The sequence below is a fragment of the Pseudopodoces humilis genome, chromosome 2, assembly GCF_049639895.1.
Source record: "Pseudopodoces humilis isolate 2021_Gansu_Grassland_sample_001 chromosome 2, ASM4963989v1, whole genome shotgun sequence".
NCBI lineage: Eukaryota > Metazoa > Chordata > Aves > Passeriformes > Paridae > Pseudopodoces > Pseudopodoces humilis.
This window is the reverse complement of record NC_142201.1, coordinates 82,477,043-82,498,012: the sequence shown is the minus strand read 5'-3', so window position 1 is coordinate 82,498,012 and position 20,970 is coordinate 82,477,043. Positions and strand designations below refer to the sequence as shown.

Genomic DNA, 20,970 nt, shown 5'->3' with positions numbered 1-20,970 from the left:
TCTCCAGAAAAGACACATTTGCAATCTTTACTTGCCTGTCCTTTATTGCTTCCTCCCAAGCAAGCAGTCCTTCAGTCACAACATTCGTATGCTCCAGCAGCGGTGCCATTCTAGCAGGAGTGATTCTTTCACCGATGTGGGAAGTGAGAAGTTTGCATGGGTTGAAACTGCTCTGGTATTTTACATGTTTACTCTAAATATGGTGCCTGCAGTAGCTCAGCTATTCCAGTTGCTGGCTGTGTGTTATGACATCAACAAAGTGTCTGTTTTATTTGTAGCCTTTCTTGATTCTTTGAATAGCTAATTCAATAAAACTTAAAGCAGAAATTGTGAATCATTAATAACACTGTTTCCTGGGTAAATAATTAGTGTATAAACAAATTTTCCATGTTAATAACTTGTAAAAAAGGATATTTCTTTTATTCATTTATAAAAAGGTGATGCGAGGTTCATATCATTCCTTAATTACTTTAGTTCAAAAAAAAAGAAAAATGAACCCAACAAAACCAAACCTACCCGCTGGTGTTCATCTGCACAGCATAAGTTTCTAAAGTTACCATGTTAAACTACATTTCTGACCCAAAGTGGGTAACATAGAAAGTTTTAAATTTAACTCAGGCTCCAAAGCTATAGAGGTAAGCATGTTTTAAATACTTATTTTTAATTTTTAAAAAAAAGTATTTGTTTTCAATCTGGCAGTAAATCCACTCAGAGCAGCTCTGGTTGTATGTGATGTGTTACTTTGTCTGCCAGATGAGAAGGGTGAATGTCTTGGCTGACAAAGGTAGAAGCTGGTGTCTTCCTGTTCCTTGGTGTTCTTAAGGGCTGCTTGTGACTTGCTTTGCTGTTGGTAGCATTTGGGTTTTTCTGGGGTGGATACTGACCTGTGAAGTGCTCCTGTACCTCTCTTTTGCTGTTCAAGCGTGTGCTTTTGGTCTTGTGTTTAGTTTTATTATGTAGCATGTCCCTCTCTTCCCATATGTTCAGAAGTTGCATCAATGTTTCACCTATATTTGCTTGCAGTTGCACTTGGTTTATGTGGCTGATACCTCCACTTTTACTGACAAATGGGTCAGTATTTAATTTGGAATGGGGTCACACTCAAATTTGCTCTCCTCCTCTCCCTGCCCAGTATTACCAGTTTCAGCCTTCATTGCAACCTGTTTCAAACTTTATGAATTTTTCTGATCAGCAACTCTGTATTCTGGATCTGACCTTAGTTTTTATGTGAAGTGTAAAACCTTGTTTGAGCTGTTGTGGTGGTTAAGTCTCCATACAGGGAATAGTGTTGTTATTTGAACATGTTTAATTCTGTCCCCTTTTCTGTTTGCCAGAAGACATTGGTGTTCATAATTTGGCATGTATACTCTCACAGTGAGATTAAAAATAACTTTCATTTAAAATCAGTTTGTTAGGAATATTTACTTGATTATGTATTGCAGTCTCATACAGTTGTAGTTCCCAAAGCAATTCTTCATTTCTGGGTTGATGTGAAACTGGCTTTGAGTCTTGCTTACTCATGAAATGCCTTCCTTCTTCTGTCTCACAAGGGGCACTTGAGTTTAATATTTATGTAAGCACTTATGTCAGTTTGTAAATTTTAGAGCTGAAATTCAGGTATTTTACTTGCAATTAATTGTTATTCACCGTAAACCACAACTAGTTCAAATAGATAAAAAAGAAAAATGTCTTTTTGAACAATATCATTGTGTTCTTTTATTCTCTTGAAGTGATGTTTCTTTACTGTTTAGAAATATACTGGAATCCTTAGGTAGATTTCAAATCTGAATTAATTCTCTGGATATCCATGCCCCTTAGCTTTCATTGACATAGCCATGCTCTGATGCTTTTATTCAAATGACTAAATTTGGATTTATTATCCTTTAAATCAGTTTTTCTGTTATATATTAATAACCTGTCTTAAATCCACTAGGGATTATTTCTTCCTAGAGTGTTTGCATTTCAGTCATCAGTGTTACAGTGCAGCACTGCAGAATAAGATTTAGAGTATCAAAAATACATGTGAAGTAGATTTTAATCATAGGAATAAAAGAAAAAAAAACCCAAATATGAACACCTCTGCATTTGTGGACTGTAGTTATTTCAAATAAGGATATGTCGTGCGTAGTAAGTTGTCACATTTGATTAGCAGTTGAATGGAAAAGCTCAGGATGCACAGCTCTTAGCTGTAAGCTGTTTGATACACAGGGACTAGTACACTGTTTGTTGGGCTTTGAGGAAAAATGGTTGTCTGCATACAGACCATTTATTTTTAGGTTCTTGATAGTTAATAAGGAGCTAGCCCAAGCTTTTTTTCCTGGCTTGTTCTGTTGAAATGCTTTGCAGTATGTAGCATCATTTAAGCATATCAAATGTAACGTAAATTAAGTCCATTTACAAGTAGGTTACTTTGTGTTAAAAGTCTGGAATATATGAAGTTTGTTTCAGTGCTGAATTTGCTGTGTAAGCCGATGGAAATCCAAAGAAGTTTTTCTGTTAGTTTTCAAATTCTAGGGTTAAGCATGGTTTAGTAATAGTTAAACACAGTTTAACTTCTGAAATTTGGAATTTCATTGTTATGAATTTGAATTGAATGTGCTTTGAATTTCTTTGTTATGAATTAGAAGCTCATGCATTTCTAGGGGCTGGTTTTCTTTCCTGTTTAGCTGGGTATTTTTGCTTTTTATTTACACGTAGTTTATGTGGAGACTTTCTTCATATTTAATGATCTGTAAGTAAAATACAGTGAGCTGGAGGAGATGCTTTTGTCCTTATTTTAAACTGTTAATGAGGAGTCTTTGTAGACAGGAATGTGGTCAGTCTCTTGGTGTATACTAGGGCTGACACAAGATGTCTTAAAACATAGTTTTACCAAAGTTCCATATTCGTTTTAGCTCTCTGAGGTTTTAACCAATGAACAAACCTTACTTCAAAATAAATTGAATAGCTAATTTTTCTCTTTTCTGAGCTTTTCTTATGAAGCAGTTTAGTTTTAAGGATAGCATCTGGCTGAAGGTCTCTTGCTTTGTACTGAAAACCAAAAGGCAGATGCTATTTACTACTTCTCTTGGCTTTAGTTTATCTCAGAGGCTGTTTGTGATAGGGGCATGTCTTTGTTCATGGTAAACAGAGAAATTCCCAGCTGAAAGCTGTGGATACTGAGGAGTTCTTTCTGTATACAATTTCCCTTACCCATCTAGTTTCAGACTTAAGAATTTGAAGCTCCATGTTGGCTCTGAAACTTTGTGAAACTTGATGACCCCATAGTCACTAATGAGGGTCTCAGGAACAGTCTTTAAAAGTGAGGCATGAGGGAAAGAACTGATTTGGATTTATGAAACTCAGACATAACAGTGTTGCTGTAAAGAGGGTGTGTTCCCCTTGGTAAGGTCCTCTGTTTTATCTACTGAAAATTGGTGAAGCTTAGTGTATGGTCCTGGAAAAATTCAGCTTCCTTTCTACTCTTCATGTTATATGAAGGTTATTCCTACACCATCCTAACCTCTTATTACAGTATATTTTAAAATATTTACTTTGAGCAGCTTTGGCATGATCTGTAAGGGATAGTTTTGTTGTGCCCTTGTAGAAGAGTTCTATTCAAATGTGAATTGAAGATGTGCTTGGGATGGACTCACCCTGGCTGGGTGAGTCTTGTTTGGTCAGAGAGCTCCAAATATCTCATGGGAATTGTTAGTCTAAATTGAAAAAGGAAGTAAAAGCTAAATTAGGCAGGCATTTCCAGCATTTCTATTAATAGAATGGAAGAATTTAGCTGTACTTTTGCTTGACTGCCTTCCTTCATGGAAGAGCTGCACACTCACAGTACATGAATGTCAGTTGGAACAATTTTGTGGTGGTACCTCTATTTTTATGGGTAGAGAAGTGGGTTTTTAAATTTTTTTTAACTCTTGTGCTCTGCTTTATCCAGTTGTCTAACAGTTAATGTCAAATATGATTGTGTTTTGGTCAAAAGAAAAGGTATGAAAGTGGCTGGCTGCAACAGATCTCCTTTAATGAGTTCACCTACTTTTAAGTGCAGAAAGTGAAATAGATTGTATGGAATTGATAGAGCATGCATTAAAATGGCTGCAGAAGTGCTCTAAATCCATGTATTATGAACTCTCATTGTTGCTTAAAAAATGGTAGTTTATAAAGTAGTGACACTTTTTTAACCAAAATTATTAGAATTTTGTATGTCACCAAATATTTTGGCATGGAAGGAGGACTTAGTTGGTTTTTGTTATGCTTCTTTCTCCTAATCCTGATGAAATGAAGATTAGTCTCAGTTGGGAGTAGACAGAAGTCATATAAAAATGTCTGGTGTGCAGAGTAATTTTTTTTTTTTTTTTCAGAATAGAAAAAGATAAGTCTCAGCCACATTGTGCAAACTGTGTGTTCAGACTGTTTTGTATAACACTAGGGAGTACGAAAATTTAGCCTATTTGATCTCTGAGATACCAGCTCAAGTACCCAACTGTGTAAACCTGTGCGATTTTCTGCCGGTCACTTTGTAGGAGAAGGATGGTGTTTGATTTTCATTGAATGATAAATATTTGAAGTTTGAGAATTTGCTGCCTTGATCATTCAAATAATTCAGATATTTTGTTTTTTGGTTTTTTTTCTTTAAGAAAATACATTATATGATATAATAGGCAAGTAGTCTAAACTGCTTTCCTCCTTGGTCTGTTAACTGAAATTCAGTAAGGACTTTTTTACAGCAATATTTGGGCAAGTGTTTTTAGTTTATAACCTTGAGGGTTATTATTTTGAGATTGACTAGCTTCTTCTGTAGGAATTTCAAGAAAAAAGTATTCCTCAGCAAACCTCCTTCATGAGATCTGTGGGTTTTTTGTCACTTATTAGCCACATGATTCAATTGTCTTTGCCTTATTTTCCTCTTTTCAGGTTTTTCCACTTTCGTTGGGCTGCTTAGGTCATTGTTTATATGCCTTTAAATTAGAGCTACCTTGAGACCTGTTGAGCTCTGTTTAATCAGCTATAAGAGTAAGTGATCATTGGACAGGTCACTGCTGTATGTATTTCCTGAGAGACCCACAGAAAAGATATATAGATTATCTATACAAAATAGAAAGTACTGCATAGCTGGATTGTTGTATGATGTATGTATTCATAGTAAAAATCAGTGTTAAAGCTATCATCTGAGGAGGTTTTCTCCAATTGCTGGGCATTGTGCTATTTATAAGGGAAAGCATTTGCACTTTTTTTGTAATAAATAGTACTAATTTTAAAAATCTAATTATTTTTGACTACTTCTGTTTGTTTTATGCCAGAAAAGCACCATTTGCAGTGCTTTTGTATATTGGACTTTTGATATTTACTATATTAAAATGAACCAAAATGATTAATTTTTGCATCTTTATGATGTTGGAAGAACATGATGTAATAGTCTATTCATTTTAGAGTATGGCTTAAACCTTTTCAGCCTTTTCCCATTTTTTTCCCCTTTATCAGGTTAATTTTGAAAATCTGTGTAAATACATGAAAAGCAATAAAATGTGGAGAGTTGGTTTCTAACCAGTATACTACAGGGGCAAAAGGACCTGTGGTAGATGATGACTCTAGACTAAATGCTGACCTTAGACTCTCTTGACAGTACAGCTGTTTTGTACAACATACTAGCATGGAATCTTGACAAAAGGAAACCTAATTTCCACACAATTAAAAGTTTCTGTTTTACTTGGGTTTTTTCCAGTAGTTAACCTGAAGATGTAGAGAGTGATATCTACCAAGAAAAGTGTCCTACCATGCACCAGGTATACACATCTTCATTGGCAGCTTCAGCACTGATGGAGGAAGGCAAATACAGTGGCATAACTCCTTTAACTTAAATACGTGCATCCTGACAGCTTCCAAAGGCATTCAGGAAAAATGTGCTATTCATGCTCAGAGTTAGATTTTGTTCAGAAGGAAATCTAATTTCCAAAATCTTCTTTTAAAATGGGAGAGAATAACACGTATTCCAAACAACTTTGCTGAAGTAAGACCTTTGAGCGACTAAAATGAGACGAGTATTGAAGTAGGAAAACCCCAGATTAGATGGCTTTGGTTTTATCTTCTCTTTGGTTTTGTCTCTCAAACTGTCTAAAGATGCTGCACTGCTGTTCAAAGAGTAAAGAATGTGAATTGCATGTGTGTGATTAATTTCAAAGTAACAAATTCTTTGGAATTTTTTGACTTGAAGATCTGTTCAGTGAGATGTGGTGGCAGGAGTTCAGGTTGATGTTAATGCTCACTGGTTTCAGTTTCACTGTACTCTACTGTGATGGTACATCACTACTACAAACTTGCTTTCTGGTGCATCTTTTAGAAGAAAGGGATGTGGAAGGTAAACATCTAGGAAACAGCTAAATTACACGTGTGTGGATACTCTGTATATTTAGAGGATACATATATTTAGATTCAGAAAGTGTGCTAGAAGTCTTTACTGCCAAAACATGCTGTGCACAAAGTCTGGCATTTTCTGTTTACTCCTCTGCAACACAGGATTAAGGAAGTCACAGATGTTGGAAGTTGGCATGGGCTGAGAGAGCGGGACTTGTTCTGTATGGATATAAGAAGGCTTTGGGGACACCTCCCTACAGCCTTCCAGTACTTGTAGGGGGCTGTAAAAGGGGTGGAGAGGGACTTTTTATAGTGGTAGATAATGACAGGACAAGGGGAAATGGCTTTAAACTGACAGAGGGTGGGTTTAAATTGCATACTAGGAAAACATTCTTTACTCAGAGGGTAGTGAAGTGCTGGAACACATTGCCCAGAGAGGTTGTAGATGCCCCATCCCTTCAAGCGTTTAAGGCCATATTCGATGGGGCTTTCTGTAGCCTGACCATGAGTGGTATCGCTGCTGTGGTGGAGGTGTTGGAACTAGATGATCTTTAAGATCCTTTCCAATGTAAACCAACGTATGGTTCTGTGACAGGTACTTTGACAGTCTTTGGGTGTATTTTTTAACAGATATCGTCTGAATGCTGTATGACCAGGCAAGCTGAAGTTGGGATTAGGAGTTCCTTGCAGGGTTAGATACTGAAGCAAACCCTAGTTATGTTAAAGGCTTACCTTCTCAAAATGATAAAAGTTGTCTTGCTGCAGAATGACTGTAGAATTGTGCTCATTGAGGAGTTTTTGTTCGGTGGTGTCTGCTGTTAACAAAATGGTTTCCCTGTTCTAGTGGGCTGGGCTACAGTAATGTTACTGTACCACTGCTAGCAAGCTGCCAGGTAAGGCATTTGTTGGTACTATGCCTGCATCCGGGAGGTATCCAGAGCAATCTGCAAGAATTGGTTATGTGTTATTGGCTGTACAATAACAGGTTGTACGTGTGTTTTACAAGCTTTGATTTAAAAGCATGTCTGTTAGCACAACTTGTTTTTTATTGTATGGAGGTGTATTAGCTATAGAACATTTACAGCTTCTTTGGAGCAGAAAGAGAGGGCTTTAATTGCAACCAAAAATTTACAGTATGCAAAGGCAGATGGCTTAGGCATTATTCCATCACAGACAGAGAACAGTGTAGTAAAATTCAATATGTACATTGATGTGGTAAAGAGATCTGAAGGTTAGTATCTCTGGCATCGCATACTGATCTCTCAGTTATCTATAAACCATGTTATGTGCCTTCTCTATGCACTGGAAGATGAAATCATAGGATAAACTCGCATGTATGCAGGCTGCGTGAAATACCTTCATGTTTTCAGTAGGATATAAAAGCAGTGTTAAAGATATGCAATTTTCAAAATAATTAGTTTTCATCAAAGTTAAAGTGTTGCACCTTCATTGTGCTTCCATACATCCACTATGTGTGACTATTTACACTATAAATATTATATTGCATACTTATGTATTATTATAAGTTATTATAATATTTAGTATTGTCTTTTAATATTATACATTGATATATTAAATATCTATTTCAATATCCACCTAATGGCTGTTGTTCAAAATCAAAGCCTGCCCAGCCACCTGTCCTAAACAGCAGTGCTCTTATAGAACCGTTAGGGTACATTCCTGCTTTCTCGCTTGTCAGAACCTTAAATGGGGTGCATCCTCAAGTGCTTGCAGCCATGCAGTCTGGAAATACTGACAATCTTGAACAAAGAACTATTCATAATTTTATTCATGAATGCATTGAAATTAGTATGTGATCAGTGAAAAAGAATATTGGTTTCTCCCTGGTTTAATTAGGCCGGTGGGTTAAATATTCAGATTGAATGTACAGCTTATACAAGAATTGTCATGTTGGTTGGCTGATAGATACAGACATTTTTCATCTTTTAATGAAGAATTATCCTCACAATATGATTCAGAGACTCATTATTAAGCATGTTTGTAAAGATAGGATCAAGGCTCTAAGTTTACAGATACTTTTCAGTAGGAATAATGTGCTAGTGTATGTGTGGGAGCTAATAATTATTTTGGACTAGATTTCATGATAAAGTGCTTTAAAAGAGTAGTGTAGGAACTGAATGTAGAGCAAAAGTATTCAATAGTTTTAGTATGTCTTGCATATTTCTCAGTATTAGGAGCTGAAGCAATTGTTGTTTTGTTCTGTTTTGAGGAAGAATTTACTCTTAAGAGTGAGGGGCAGCTGGAAAATTAATCTTTAGGAAGGTAACTAATATATTTCAGGTACTTTTGTATCGAATACTATTTAAAGATTTTAACAAAGATAGTTCTCTCCTGTTATAACAATTGATAGGTACAGATAAAAGCCATGAATTTTAGTGTGGTTTTTTTTGGCTCTCAAACTTAGTGGAGCAAGAGAGCAGTGCTTTAATACAGATTGCTTAAATCACTTGTCCACGGATTGGAGGGTACTTAAAGTGGAGAATATGTCCATATGTGGTTCTAATGATGCTTTTTATTAGTAACTGCTTTGTTGGTACACACTTTGTGTCAGCAGAGAATTGCATTGTCTTGGGGATGTTTGCAGCTGCTCTTCAGACCAAGATTAGTAGATGAAGTTACACTGATAAATTGTAGTAATGCTCTATAAATGCTGGCAGAAGTCTAAATGTGCAAAGGTGTAAAACTAAAGTCTTAAGAGGATTATCTGAATGTGCAGGAACACTGCAAGAGGGTTTGGCTCATTTAAGTTTCATTATAAACCACTAACATGAGAATGTAGGAAAGATGGGCATCCCTCCATGTCTGTAGAAGGAAGTAATTTCCATTATCCAGCTGAGACACAATATTTAACAACATATATAAATAAATATATACATTCATATATGTGTATGTGTTTATGTATAAAAATCAGTGAAACTGTGGAGAATCCAGAGGAGGTCAGATGAACTAAGAAGACTGAAAAGTTAGGAAATGTTGAAAGGAAATTATTTATTTTATTAAGAAAGAAAATAGTAGTTTTTCCATTGTGGTGAAGTCTTCATGGATAGTATGGATATTCAGTCTCCACTGAGAAACACAAGGAGAATTTCTTTTTTAATCTGCGCCAAGACATCAGACTTTTGGGATATTAATCTAAGAAAACTTGGAATTGTAGAGATGCACAGTAACCATTGAAGGGAGAGGCAGACATCTTGGAAGAACAGAGGATGACTGTAGTCGGATGGCTGAATAACAGTCACTCACTGGTGCCAAAAATGGGAGGACTTGTCCACTTTTCTTTTTCCTCTCATTCTTCTTACTTTTGCATGCCGTCATCTTTTCTTGTTGTGGCTTTTGCCAATTTTGGTCTTTTGTGAGCCTTTTTTTATCTTGTAGGATAATGAAAAAACTATGCTGTGTTGTGTCATGTCATGTGTCATCCCCAATATCCCACCCACCAGCACTGAGGTCAGGGGTTTTTATGTGGTTTTTTTTTTTCTATTATGATAAGTTAGTATGGTTCAGAGAAGTACACTGGGGCTGACACAACATAAGCAATGGAAGTGTGTTAATGTTTGCAGATAGAGACAGGATTGGTTGGGATCACCCTGTTTTGTCATGAGTTGTCATGGAAACATATGCTGCAAATTATATATCTTATGAATTTGTGTTGATCTAAAATAACTAACTTCTGCAAGGTGTTAAACTTTCATGAAGTTAAGCTGTGGTTTGTGTTCAGCTTGAATGGTAGAAATGTTGGGGTAAAGCAGTAATGGGTTAACTTGTAGCAGTTGCCATTGAAGCCAATTTCATTAGCTCCAAGTCTGGTGGGTTGTGAGCTTAATAGCCTTTCCTTATGTACAGAAGGAAAGGAAGAGACATAAAACTGAACAAAACTAATTGTCACTGATAGTGGTTCCACAACTTCATGTCTTCAGAAGATCATTCCTCAGAGGGATCCAGGCTCCAACAACCTGTGTATTTAGTCAAGAATCTGTAGGATCTGGCTGGAATTTTTATTCCAGAGGTTTTGGCCAACATGAATTATTTTATAGGTGATCCTAAATGTATGTATAAGTAATCTATTCTGCTATTATGATCTGGCAATTCAGGTTATTTTCTTACATTGAGCTTTAGAGAATCAGCTTCTCTGGTCTGAAAGTGTAACGTGATTCTTTGCAGGATGAACAGAACAGCCTAAAATAGCCATTTTTTTTCCAAGAATAAATGTGCCTGATTAGACTAAGCAGATAAGAGCAAGAATTATGGTGTTGATGTGTTTATTTTCTAAACTGCTCAAGCTTGTTTATGTGCTGTCAAGGTACACTGAATGCTTGTGTAAATCTGGTTGTAACTCTTTCTGGATTAATGATACAAATGTATTTGAAATGAGAATGTTGTATTTACAATCTGTGGCTGGAGCTGTTGAGACAATATTTAGCAGTATTTTAATGTTAGTCTTTAAAATGTGATGGGGATACTTGGCAAGTTTAGATGAAAGTGATGCTCAAGTCTGTCTTGAGAAATCAGTTCTCCAAAGGTAACATAGACACACTTGTCACTTCAACAGTATTTGTAACTGGAGAAGTTTGAATGATCGTTATGAGTATTAAATCAAATGGTAATGTGGCATCTTCCAGTATGTAGGAATTAAGATTAAGTAAAGAAAAAAAGAAAAAGGAAAATTGTGTGACTTACATAATGGTTTGAGTTGTGCTTCCCTTATTTTTAACTTATTTTGCTGTTCCATTTACCAGTGCTTCGTTTGTTGAGGGGTTTTGGTAGACAGTACTAATATTTTTCAGAGAATTCTTCATTTAAGGCAGTTGTCCAGCTGAACTAATTTTTACTGTATTTTTTGCAGAAAGTATCTTAATTAGTTTTTACGGTTCTCAAATGGAAGTAGAAAGTTATTCAAAGTGTTGCCATTTGAGAAAAATTTAGAGTTAAAAGATCCCTGTGGCAGTAATGCTGAGTTCACAGGGTTACTGATAGAGATTTAAAGTAATTTCTAAAAATTCTATTCAGAAACAGCGGTTTTAAGTAGGAGAGAACATGATAGTCTCATTTGAATTGGAGGAAAAGGCAAGATGCAGCTTGATGAAACAAAAATATAAATCTTTGGCTGTAGAGCAACTTACTGAACACTATAATGAATCTTCTTTCTGCTTATCTAGTATAAATTAGATTAAATCAGTTCTTTTTAAACCTGGAAAGCTCAGAATATACTGAGTCTTTTCAGATTTCTTTAACTCTTCCATAGATTCTTTCCTGAGTCAGTGCATGTAGCTGTTAAGATGCTGTTTATATGCAGAGAAAGAATTCTCAGTGGGAATTTTTATTGTTAATTTGAAAATGCGTGGTCTAGATTTCCTTGTCCACTTTCTTGAGTGGGCTTGGGTGAAGCCATGGGGCAATCTGATGTAGTAAAATGCTTCTAGTAAAGTGGTTTGGTAAAAAATGGGTTTATTCAGAAGAGAAACAAACCTAAATTTAGAACAAATAGTGTTTATGACATATTTTGTTTTAAACTGCAAAAATAGGTATTTTGTTAATTAGGAAAATACTGAAGTATTCATTCAGTTTTCAAATACATGCTTGTTATATAATATTTTCAGATTAAATTCATCAGATTAAATGTCCTTTAGTGAGCGGCTCAGAATGAAATTTAACATCACTGTGTCTTGTCTGTTCACTCCAGTATCTCATTTGGGATATCCTTGTTTTTGCACAAGTTTAATTTTTAGTTACCAAATGTATTGTCTCAAGGAAGAAATCAGCTTTTAAAAAATTACAATTTTACTTGTTTGCATTAATGTTCAGAATTATTCTGAGTGGTTTTTTTTTTAAGACAAATTCCTTTGTTCTATAATAAAAAGTACTTGCTTACATCCAGTAACTTTCTAATTCTACTTTCCATATTTAAAGAAGGACATCACCTGTGGAAGAAGTGGGAAATTATTTAGAAAGTTACATATGCTTACTTTAAAGTTATCTGCTTTTAAAATGTCAGTTGGAATGTCTAGAAACAGATCTGAATGTGTGAAGGTGTGCAGTTATCAGAACTGTTAATCTGTAGATTTTAATTATAGATTTTACAGAAACCCTTTTTCTTTTGTTCTTCTTTTGGTATTTCTGATTTCTAGAAGTTTTTATATGTGTCCTTTCATGGCCCAATTAAGTCCTCCAAGCATTTAAATATTAGAGAACACTGTCTATACGTATATAGACATGTACATACATAGACATCTAGAAATGTTTTCAAAGAGCTTTGCTAGAATAAAACTGGTATGTATTTGTGAAGTCATTTCAATTTTGTTAATTTTATAATTGGATAAAATGAGAGCACACTCTTCATGATCATTGTGTGAAGGTGAATAGAGAAAATAACCTCCAAAATCCAAAATATGTTGTCATCTGTGGCCAGCTGAAAAACTCGATACTTTATATTGAACTTTTGAAAATAAGGGACTCCCTTGACTTGCCAATTATTCAAAGAAGGAAGATGGTCTGTTACAGAAATTTGAAGAAAAAAATACAACAGAAAATATAATATACAGAGGTTAGATATTTCTAATATTTTATATTACATTTTATGCAAACCACTCTGGCTAAAAAAATACTTCTAGTTCAGTAAATAACAACAACAACAACAAAACAGACCATGAAAAACTTGTTGCTGCTAAATTCAGTTTCTCCTTCATTTAAGATATGTGGACAAATGTTACATTACTGTAACTGGAACATGTTTATTTCTTTAATTTTTTTTTCCCCTGTCTCATTCTCAGTAACCTGTGTTTTCCCCCTCTTGTGAAACTTTCTTGACGTCCTTCTGGGAAGGAAAGATGTGGCAGGTGTGTGTCCTTTCCCAGAATCTGTAACAGGACTGTTTAAAATCTACATGGGCATATAGATCAAGAGCTCTTTAGGGGTAAGCAGGGGAATGTTGATCTTAAACCTATAAAATTTGTTTAGAAATAGTAAAAGCTTGCTGTAACTGTATTCCTAACAAAAAATGGAAGGAATTTCTTGTCTAATGGCTGATTTCTCACTGGCCTAAACCCAATAATTTTTCATATCATTTACCAATTTGGTGTGAACTTGCTGATTTCTGATCTTTGAAATATTTCACCAAATTCTCAAAGTTGTCAGTGTTAAGTGCTGCTACACAGCGTGTCATTGCATGGGAAATGGTCACATTGCTGCTTTCTCATCTATCCTTTGGAAATGTTTTAGCTGTTTAATAGATTTTTAGATTCAGCCATTTGTGTTTTGATTCAGATTGCTGACCAAACGAGGGAGCAGCTCTGTTCTGGTGATAAAATATTTGTGTAGAACAAGAAGAAAATGAGAGCCTGACATAGAGGAAACTGGTATAATTTGAAAATCATTATATGAATTGAAATCTAGGCAGCCAGAGAAAGGAATTTAACTTGAGTATTGGCAGTGTAGGTAACTGTGTCTTTTCCATAAGTATTTTATTTTTGTTTCAAATTTTGGATTGACACACCAACATTTTTCCCACTCATTTCCAAAAGTATGATAAATGTAAAATAATGATATGATAAATACGATAAATGACAAAGCTTTGAATATTTTGTGTTGTTGAGAAATTGGTCCCTTAGAGGAAAGCAAAATAGCCCTATATCAATAATTACTAGATTTTTTGCTCAAACCTAAAAATCATTCTGTATAGCCTTAGGTGAAAGGGGGATTGATCATAAGGAGATGTATACTGTTTAGTAAAACTATCTTATGGATAGACACTGTCCTGTATAATTCATTCAAGAAATGTTTTCTATTTCCTTTTTTACTTAAAAAAAGAAACAAGTTTGCTGTGTTGACTTCAATTTTAAATTTACTAGTTGAGTAAACTTGATCTGATGTGTATTGGCTTGTGCTTTGGATCTACCAATATGTATTTAATTTTTTTTCTTTTCTTTTTTTTTTAAACTGAAGAATGTAATTTGTTTAGCTCTTGGCACTATCTGCCAAGTGGCAGTAGTGGTATGATCAATAGTGCAATTCCTTACCAAAAGGATACTGTCTTCTCTGCCATTATGTATTTTTTTCCTAAATGGCACAACTATCAATAACTTGCAGGATATAACCAATGAATTATTCTAGGTAGTATCTGTGGTATAAAAGATGACAAAGCAATAGCTAAGAAGATGGACATCTGTCACAGCTGCTTGACCTCTTTTGGAGTAACTGGGGTGTGGGACACACTTTCTGGCCTGGAAGATCTTAGTCTTGTAGATATTTTCAGATTGATACTTATGAATAGAAGTATTCTACAAAATGAGAGATACAGGTAAACTGTTGGAAATAATCAGCTACTGCATGTACATGAAGTATGTAAATCTGGCTTATGTTCAGTCTACTTGTCAAGTTACCACAAATGACACAGTCTGAAACTCTATCTGAAACTAAAATTGTTAAGGAAAGCTATTCTCAATCTGGTTCTTTAGAATCTTACTGGGAATTCGTATGAGTAAGATTCTGGGAAAAGAAATCATAAAGACTCATTAATGATACCTCGTAGTTCTTTTTTTGTGGGGAAGGAAACCAGTTTTTCATAGCTTTGTCTTGGCAGTCTGCCTGGTGCAGAACAAGGTGCTGCACAAAGAGTTAGGCACATGCTGAAAGTACGTGCATTCTCTGGGGTACTTTGGGACAGATGCCTTTGATGCTTTATTATCCAGCCTGACTGCCTCATGTTTGCCATGAGTCCCACTCATGATCTCTTACCATGGGTTGGCTAATCCACATCTACATGCCTAGTGTGGAGTAGACGGCATCATTTATCATCACAGCCTTGTAGTAACTGCTTTGTGTAGGTGATTGCTGCTTCTTTCTTGTGTATGAATCTTCAGTCTTGCTCTACTTTTACTCTACTTTGCACTTTTATACTTCTTTCACCTGGTAACTATGAATTGCATAAGGCAATGAATCACTTGATTCTTTCCTGTAATGAAGGATGAATGGTTGAAAGGCTGTAGAACTCTTGGTTGGGAGTTGCCAGTATGTTATTTTTCTAAGCCTTAGTATTGTACAGTATTGTACTGTATGTTTTGCAGTAGTTAACTTGAACCAAGTTAGGCACTATGCTTGCTTTGGTACAGGTGCAATTGCAAGTCTTCAAGTGTTGCTGAAATGTCTGTTGGCCAGACCTTTGTTATGATTCCTTGCAAATCCCTCGCTTTCTTGGAAAAAGACCCAAACAGAACTGAGTTATGTGAAAGTCGCTTGGTGGTGAAAGCTTTAACTGTTATAACAAAAATAAAATCTAAACACTATTTAAAAACAAACTATAAGTGTTTTCTTGGAAAATACAGTTTTGGCTCTGAAACCTCTGCTGAAATTTGATACACAATTTAGTGTAGGTAGGTAAATGGTGTTCTCAAAATATGTTTTGTCAATCACTTACATAAGTCTAAGGTTTTTCATCTTTAGGGATACCTGTTGGACCACTCTGTCTGACTTCAACTTACTTTGTAAGTCACTTTTCTGTTTTTGCCTGCCTCTATTCTCTCTTTCTATAGATGCTGCATAGATATGTAAATTGCTTTAGATTGGAAGGTGTCACACTGTATTAGGGATGGCAAAAGTGATGACAGACTCTCTAGCTTTAGTTGCGAAAGAGAGCACTTTTTATTCTTTCAGATATTTTATAGACAGTTCTGAGAAGGTCTGAAAAGGTAACTCTGACTGGTCATCAAACCAACACATCACCATCATCGGACAGTTAGGAGTAACAATCCTTGACTGTTTCTTGCAAGTAAACAAGGAGACAAGCAACACCTGCAAAGGTTGTTTTCCTTCTCTAAGGACTGTTTGGATTCCTCTTCATGATTTCCCAGGCCAGAGTGAGAAAGTTATGTACTTGACTTTCCCACAGGCTCAAGCTAGTGCCTGAAGTCTAAAAATCTCTTATTTGACCACTGTCAGTTCCCACAGGAAGGGACCTCAGGTTTTGTAATGAACCCCAGCTTTTAAACCATGCAGAACTTTAACAGATCTGTCTGTTTATGGGCTCAGATGCCTGACAATTTCCCTTTTGCTTCTCATCCTTTTTTTGTGAACCTCCAAGATTACATGATTAAAGGTATTATTTATATTCCCCCTCTCTGCCTCCAGCCTTCTGTTTTGCTGGTGGAATAAAACCACCTCCTTCCACCATTTCTTGTGCATCATGTGCTCGATGTCCTGGGCAGCCTGGTAGCCTTTCCCTTGGCTGTCCCCTGGCACATCCATGGATATGACTGTGCATTCATTGCTGTCTAACCTTCCCTCATATACATGTCCCAGCCAGCTGCAAGCTTAAGATTCTTGTTGCTAATTGCTGCCTTCTTTGAAGCAAGGAATGACATTTATCTAACACCTGTATGCTGTGTGTCTCATGCTGCGAAGTTTTAACAGATTTTAGAATTGCAGAATTCTCTGATTTTATGTGGTTTATATTTCCCAGGAGAATTTCTTTTTCTGCTGTGAGGTATTCTGGGCCTTAATGCAGAAGGTCAATACATAAAGTGACTTTCCTTTCTGTAGTATTGATGGGGTAACTATTCAGTCTTCCTCCTTGACTCCCATGACAAGACGGATCAGTGAAACAGGCATCACTCTTTCACCAAAGGTCATCCTTTGTTTTCTTGATTATTTTGCTTGTTTCTATTTTTGCTCTAAGATGAAAGCTATTGCCTTAGTGCTGTACCCTTTGGTTATACACCTGCCTGTGGTATTGCTCGTAGCATTTCCAGTAAGTAGCAGTCTAGAGATATGTTGCTTTGGGGCCCTTGGGTTTCCAAACACATAGCTAGTATTTTCATAGGTGGGTGTGAGACGAGTTGTGTTAAGCGTAGGATGTGAAACTAACTATATATTTGTTCCTCTCTTTTAATGAAGGGTGTTTGTGGGCCTAGGATAAATAAGTAAGAACACTGTATATGCAGTGTGGGATGTAGTGCAGAAGTGTGGGATGAAGGATATCCTCTTCTGTCTGTACTATGGTGCTTATAGTATAGTTAGCACAAAAATTGCTGTTCTAATTTGGGTGTAACTGTGCAAGTATTTTACCTATTTAGCACTGTTCATGAAAATACTTTCAAAAGAAATTTCAGAGAGATGTAACTTCTGAGATGTATATGGTGTAGGTACTTTGAGGTATTAAAACATACCAGATTGTTGTGCATCTGTTCAATCAGCATTTTGGAGAGAAAGAAATTTCATGTTTTACTAAATTTGATTTGTAGTAACTGTAGTATTGTAATGACATCCTTGTTTGTGTTTGCAAATTTACCTCCACTGAAGGCTGGGGTTGCCTCTGTACCTCTCTTCTTGCCTATGTTCTCTCCCAGTTGGTTACTGGTTCCTCATAATGTGCTTGCACTCTCCCTCTGTGCACACCCCCCATTCATTTCTATGCTTTTCACATAAACACTCATCAGTCTTGTTAGGGATGATTTTCTGAGGGTTGTAGAGCCTGTTTTCTTTTATTCACTGCAACATAAAATGATTTCAAAGTTCAGTGGCATTTCAGAAAACGTTTATCCCAACACAAAATATCATCTACACTGGATATTTATTTGGGGTGGGGATTTTTTAATGTTTTTAGATAGTGGATATTGAAGTGCCGCCTCTTCTATTTTTTGTTACTGTTGATGTGTTGGCAAACGTTGCATTTAAGGATAGAAGTTCTCACTTTCTAATATGCACTTGCACCTCTTGTGCCCAAATGTATGACTTGACATCCAATGATGTGTTTACCTTTGTATTTAATGTATGTTCCTGCCAGGGAGCCTTGCACAAAACTGCTTGTGTTATTATCTAGGAGGGAAGACCTGAAGGTGAAGAAGCTTCAGGGCTTGGTTTTAATGATCCAGCTCAGAGCATGTCTCTTGCTGAGTAATATCCTGGTATTGTCTTAACAACCCCAAATCATCATCCAATAATAGATAACCGTGACTTAAAAATGAGGTCATGAATGCCTGTAGTCATCACAATTTTAGTTGTAGATAAAAGAATGTTTATCTCTCCATCTCATTACATTTATGAATGTGGAAATAATTTCCTGCTCACTTCCTTTAATACTTAAACATGTAAATAGCAGCTTTTTCTGTTCGGACCATACTAGTTCTGAGTATGGTAGTCATGCTTACCTGCTGCTCTGGCTGAAGGAAGGTCCTGTCTTTCAAAAGTCCTTCAAGGTGAATGATTGTTCATAGCAAGATATAAAACTGTCTTCAAAGGTGAAATGTTTGCTTTCAGATTAAATGGGTGTTTCCAGTATACCTTGATAGTCCTTAGACAGGCATTCTGAAGTCTAGATTTTTATTGAGCTAAGGCCTTTGGCAGGGCTGTCAGTTTGAGTGAAAATTATTGATTTATTTTTGGAGTGGTAATAGTAAAAAAATTTCATCCTTACTGTATTGCATTAAGTTAAGTTTCATATCAATAGCAAGCTCTATGATCATATAGTTGTTTCTGTTGTATTTGTCAACATAGTGTTGTAATCTTAAATCATCCCTTCATCAGCCTTTGCAAATAAATTACTGGGTGATGATCCATTATTCTATTGGTTGTACTGGCAGTATAGCTGCTCCCCATGTTTACACAGGTGGGACAGTCAGTAGTCCAGGCTGAACAGAAGTTGGAAAGCTTTGTTTTAGCTAGCCAACCTCAGGTCTTGTGCTCCTAACCATCTTTTTGGTTAACAATCCAACTTTGTTTGAACTAAATTAATCTGCTTCTAAAATAATTCTGGCTTTATTGCTAGAAGCTCCTTTTTCCACTCAACATTTCCTATGCCCTTTTGAAGGTGTTGATTGCATTGTATCAAGACTAAGCAGTATTTGAGTCTTTTATTACTCACTTTGAACCAGTGGCTGAAAGGGTTTACTGATCCATTAAGAGGCCAGAAATCTGAGATTACAATTAATTCTAGTCATAATCTTCCAGTAAAATGTAATTAAATGGTACCATGTAATAGTTACTTTGCTGTTTAATGCTTTAGGTGTTTGAAAGCTGAGAGTTGTTAGAGGTAGTGTAGGGATTTCTGTTCCAGGGCCTTCTAAGGCAACTGCAAAAGCAGTTGAATCTTGGCAGTGAGCAGAGTGAATTTTGTATTATGAAGTTCTGATAGACTATGGCCATGGTGCTTTTCAATATTTTACTGGAAAGCCCCTCAGTTTTCATCAAAAATATTGCTACATAAGATGAATGTACTGAATTTCTGGGGAACATTTTTGATCTTCCTTCACAGAACTGATAATAACAACAGAAATTTTTGTCTTGCAGATTTAATCCAGTGCACAAATGAGATGAATGTGAACATCCCGCAGCTGGCAGATAGTTTATTTGAAAGAACTACCAACAGTAGCTGGGTAGTGGTCTTCAAATCGCTTATCACAACCCATCATCTAATGGTGTATGGAAATGAGGTAATACAAAAATGATGTGTCTGAGAACAGCTGCGGCCCCTCATTCCTGTCCAGCTAAATGCTTCCACTAATCCTTTTTGTAAAACAATCTTTGGGTTTGCCTTTTTGGGTCCAACTCTGCATGAACACAGGTCTCATTTTCTGTTTGTCTCCATTGTTTCTACTTCAAAATGTACAATTCTGGAGTAAAAAGTAAGTGTCCCAAATGCTGAGGATACTTTTTTCCCCTGTGTTCATATTCTTACGATGAAGGAAAAAAACCCAAGAAAAACGAACTCATATGGGATTCTAAAAGCTGAAAATGGAAGCATTTTTACCTTCATGCTGTAGCTAAACCTTTTGGTCTTTTTCCCTAGGTAACTTGATTTTAAGTTAGTTTCTACCATCACCCCCTAATCTTTTATAATGAAATGTGTGCCTATGAGTTGGCTTTGAGGGTCACGCTAGGACAGGGTGAAGTAACACCAAAGTGTTAAAAGCTGAACAGTTTAACAGACACAACCCTAAGTTACACAAAAAGGAATAAACTTGTTTTGTCTCACAATTTGAATTCCTGTGGGGCCTTATTGTTTGAAATACCAAGCCAAGCATAGCAGCAGCTTGAATGTTTTGCTTTTAAAAAAACAAAAAAAATATATTTAAGGCTTTCTTAGAAAATGTTTGTAAGCATTCCTTTTTACTGCAGTCGGAATAAGGTAAGCTATGAACTTTGGAATTGAGATAGCTTTCGCAAATTACCAAAATTTTTCATTTCAGGTTGCATTCAGAGGAACTACTTCTGACTGACTTGTCTGGGTTGGAGGGGGAGGTTAAGTTTTTAAACATATACTGGTTTCACTTGCAGTTTATTGCTGGTCTGGGTGAAAATCTATTCTGTGCAGATAATTAAGCCACAAGAGGGCAAACTTCTGTTGTTGACTAGAAACTTAAATTTTTTCATTGGGATAATTGACACTTTTCAAAACACAGTCTATACACTTTGCACTTTGAGTCATATGAATTTTAAACTGATGCCAAAATAGTTCATCGTAATTAAAGGTATTTCATGGGACCACTGTCTGAAATACTTTCCATTAACAGTAGAATTTCTAAACAAGTTTTGCTTGCCAAATATATTACAGAAGTAGTGAGGGTAAGATTGCTGCTCAAAATGAAAGTTTTCACTGTTGGAAATAGTACTGGAACAGTG

The 20,970-nt window shown here is 36.0% G+C and overlaps 1 protein-coding gene across 4 annotated transcripts in view; it reads left to right on the top strand.

Moving 5' to 3' along the window:
- The window catches only part of PICALM (phosphatidylinositol binding clathrin assembly protein), a 66,858-nt gene that overhangs the window by 6,813 nt on the left and 39,075 nt on the right, over window positions 1-20,970 (top strand). For all 4 annotated transcript variants that reach the window (XM_088068986.1, XM_005516158.3, XM_014250622.2 and 1 more), the window contains exon 2: window positions 19,639-19,781. In XM_088068986.1, the coding sequence (XP_087925112.1) occupies window positions 19,639-19,781 (143 nt within the window). The remainder of the gene's footprint in view (window positions 1-19,638; window positions 19,782-20,970) is intronic.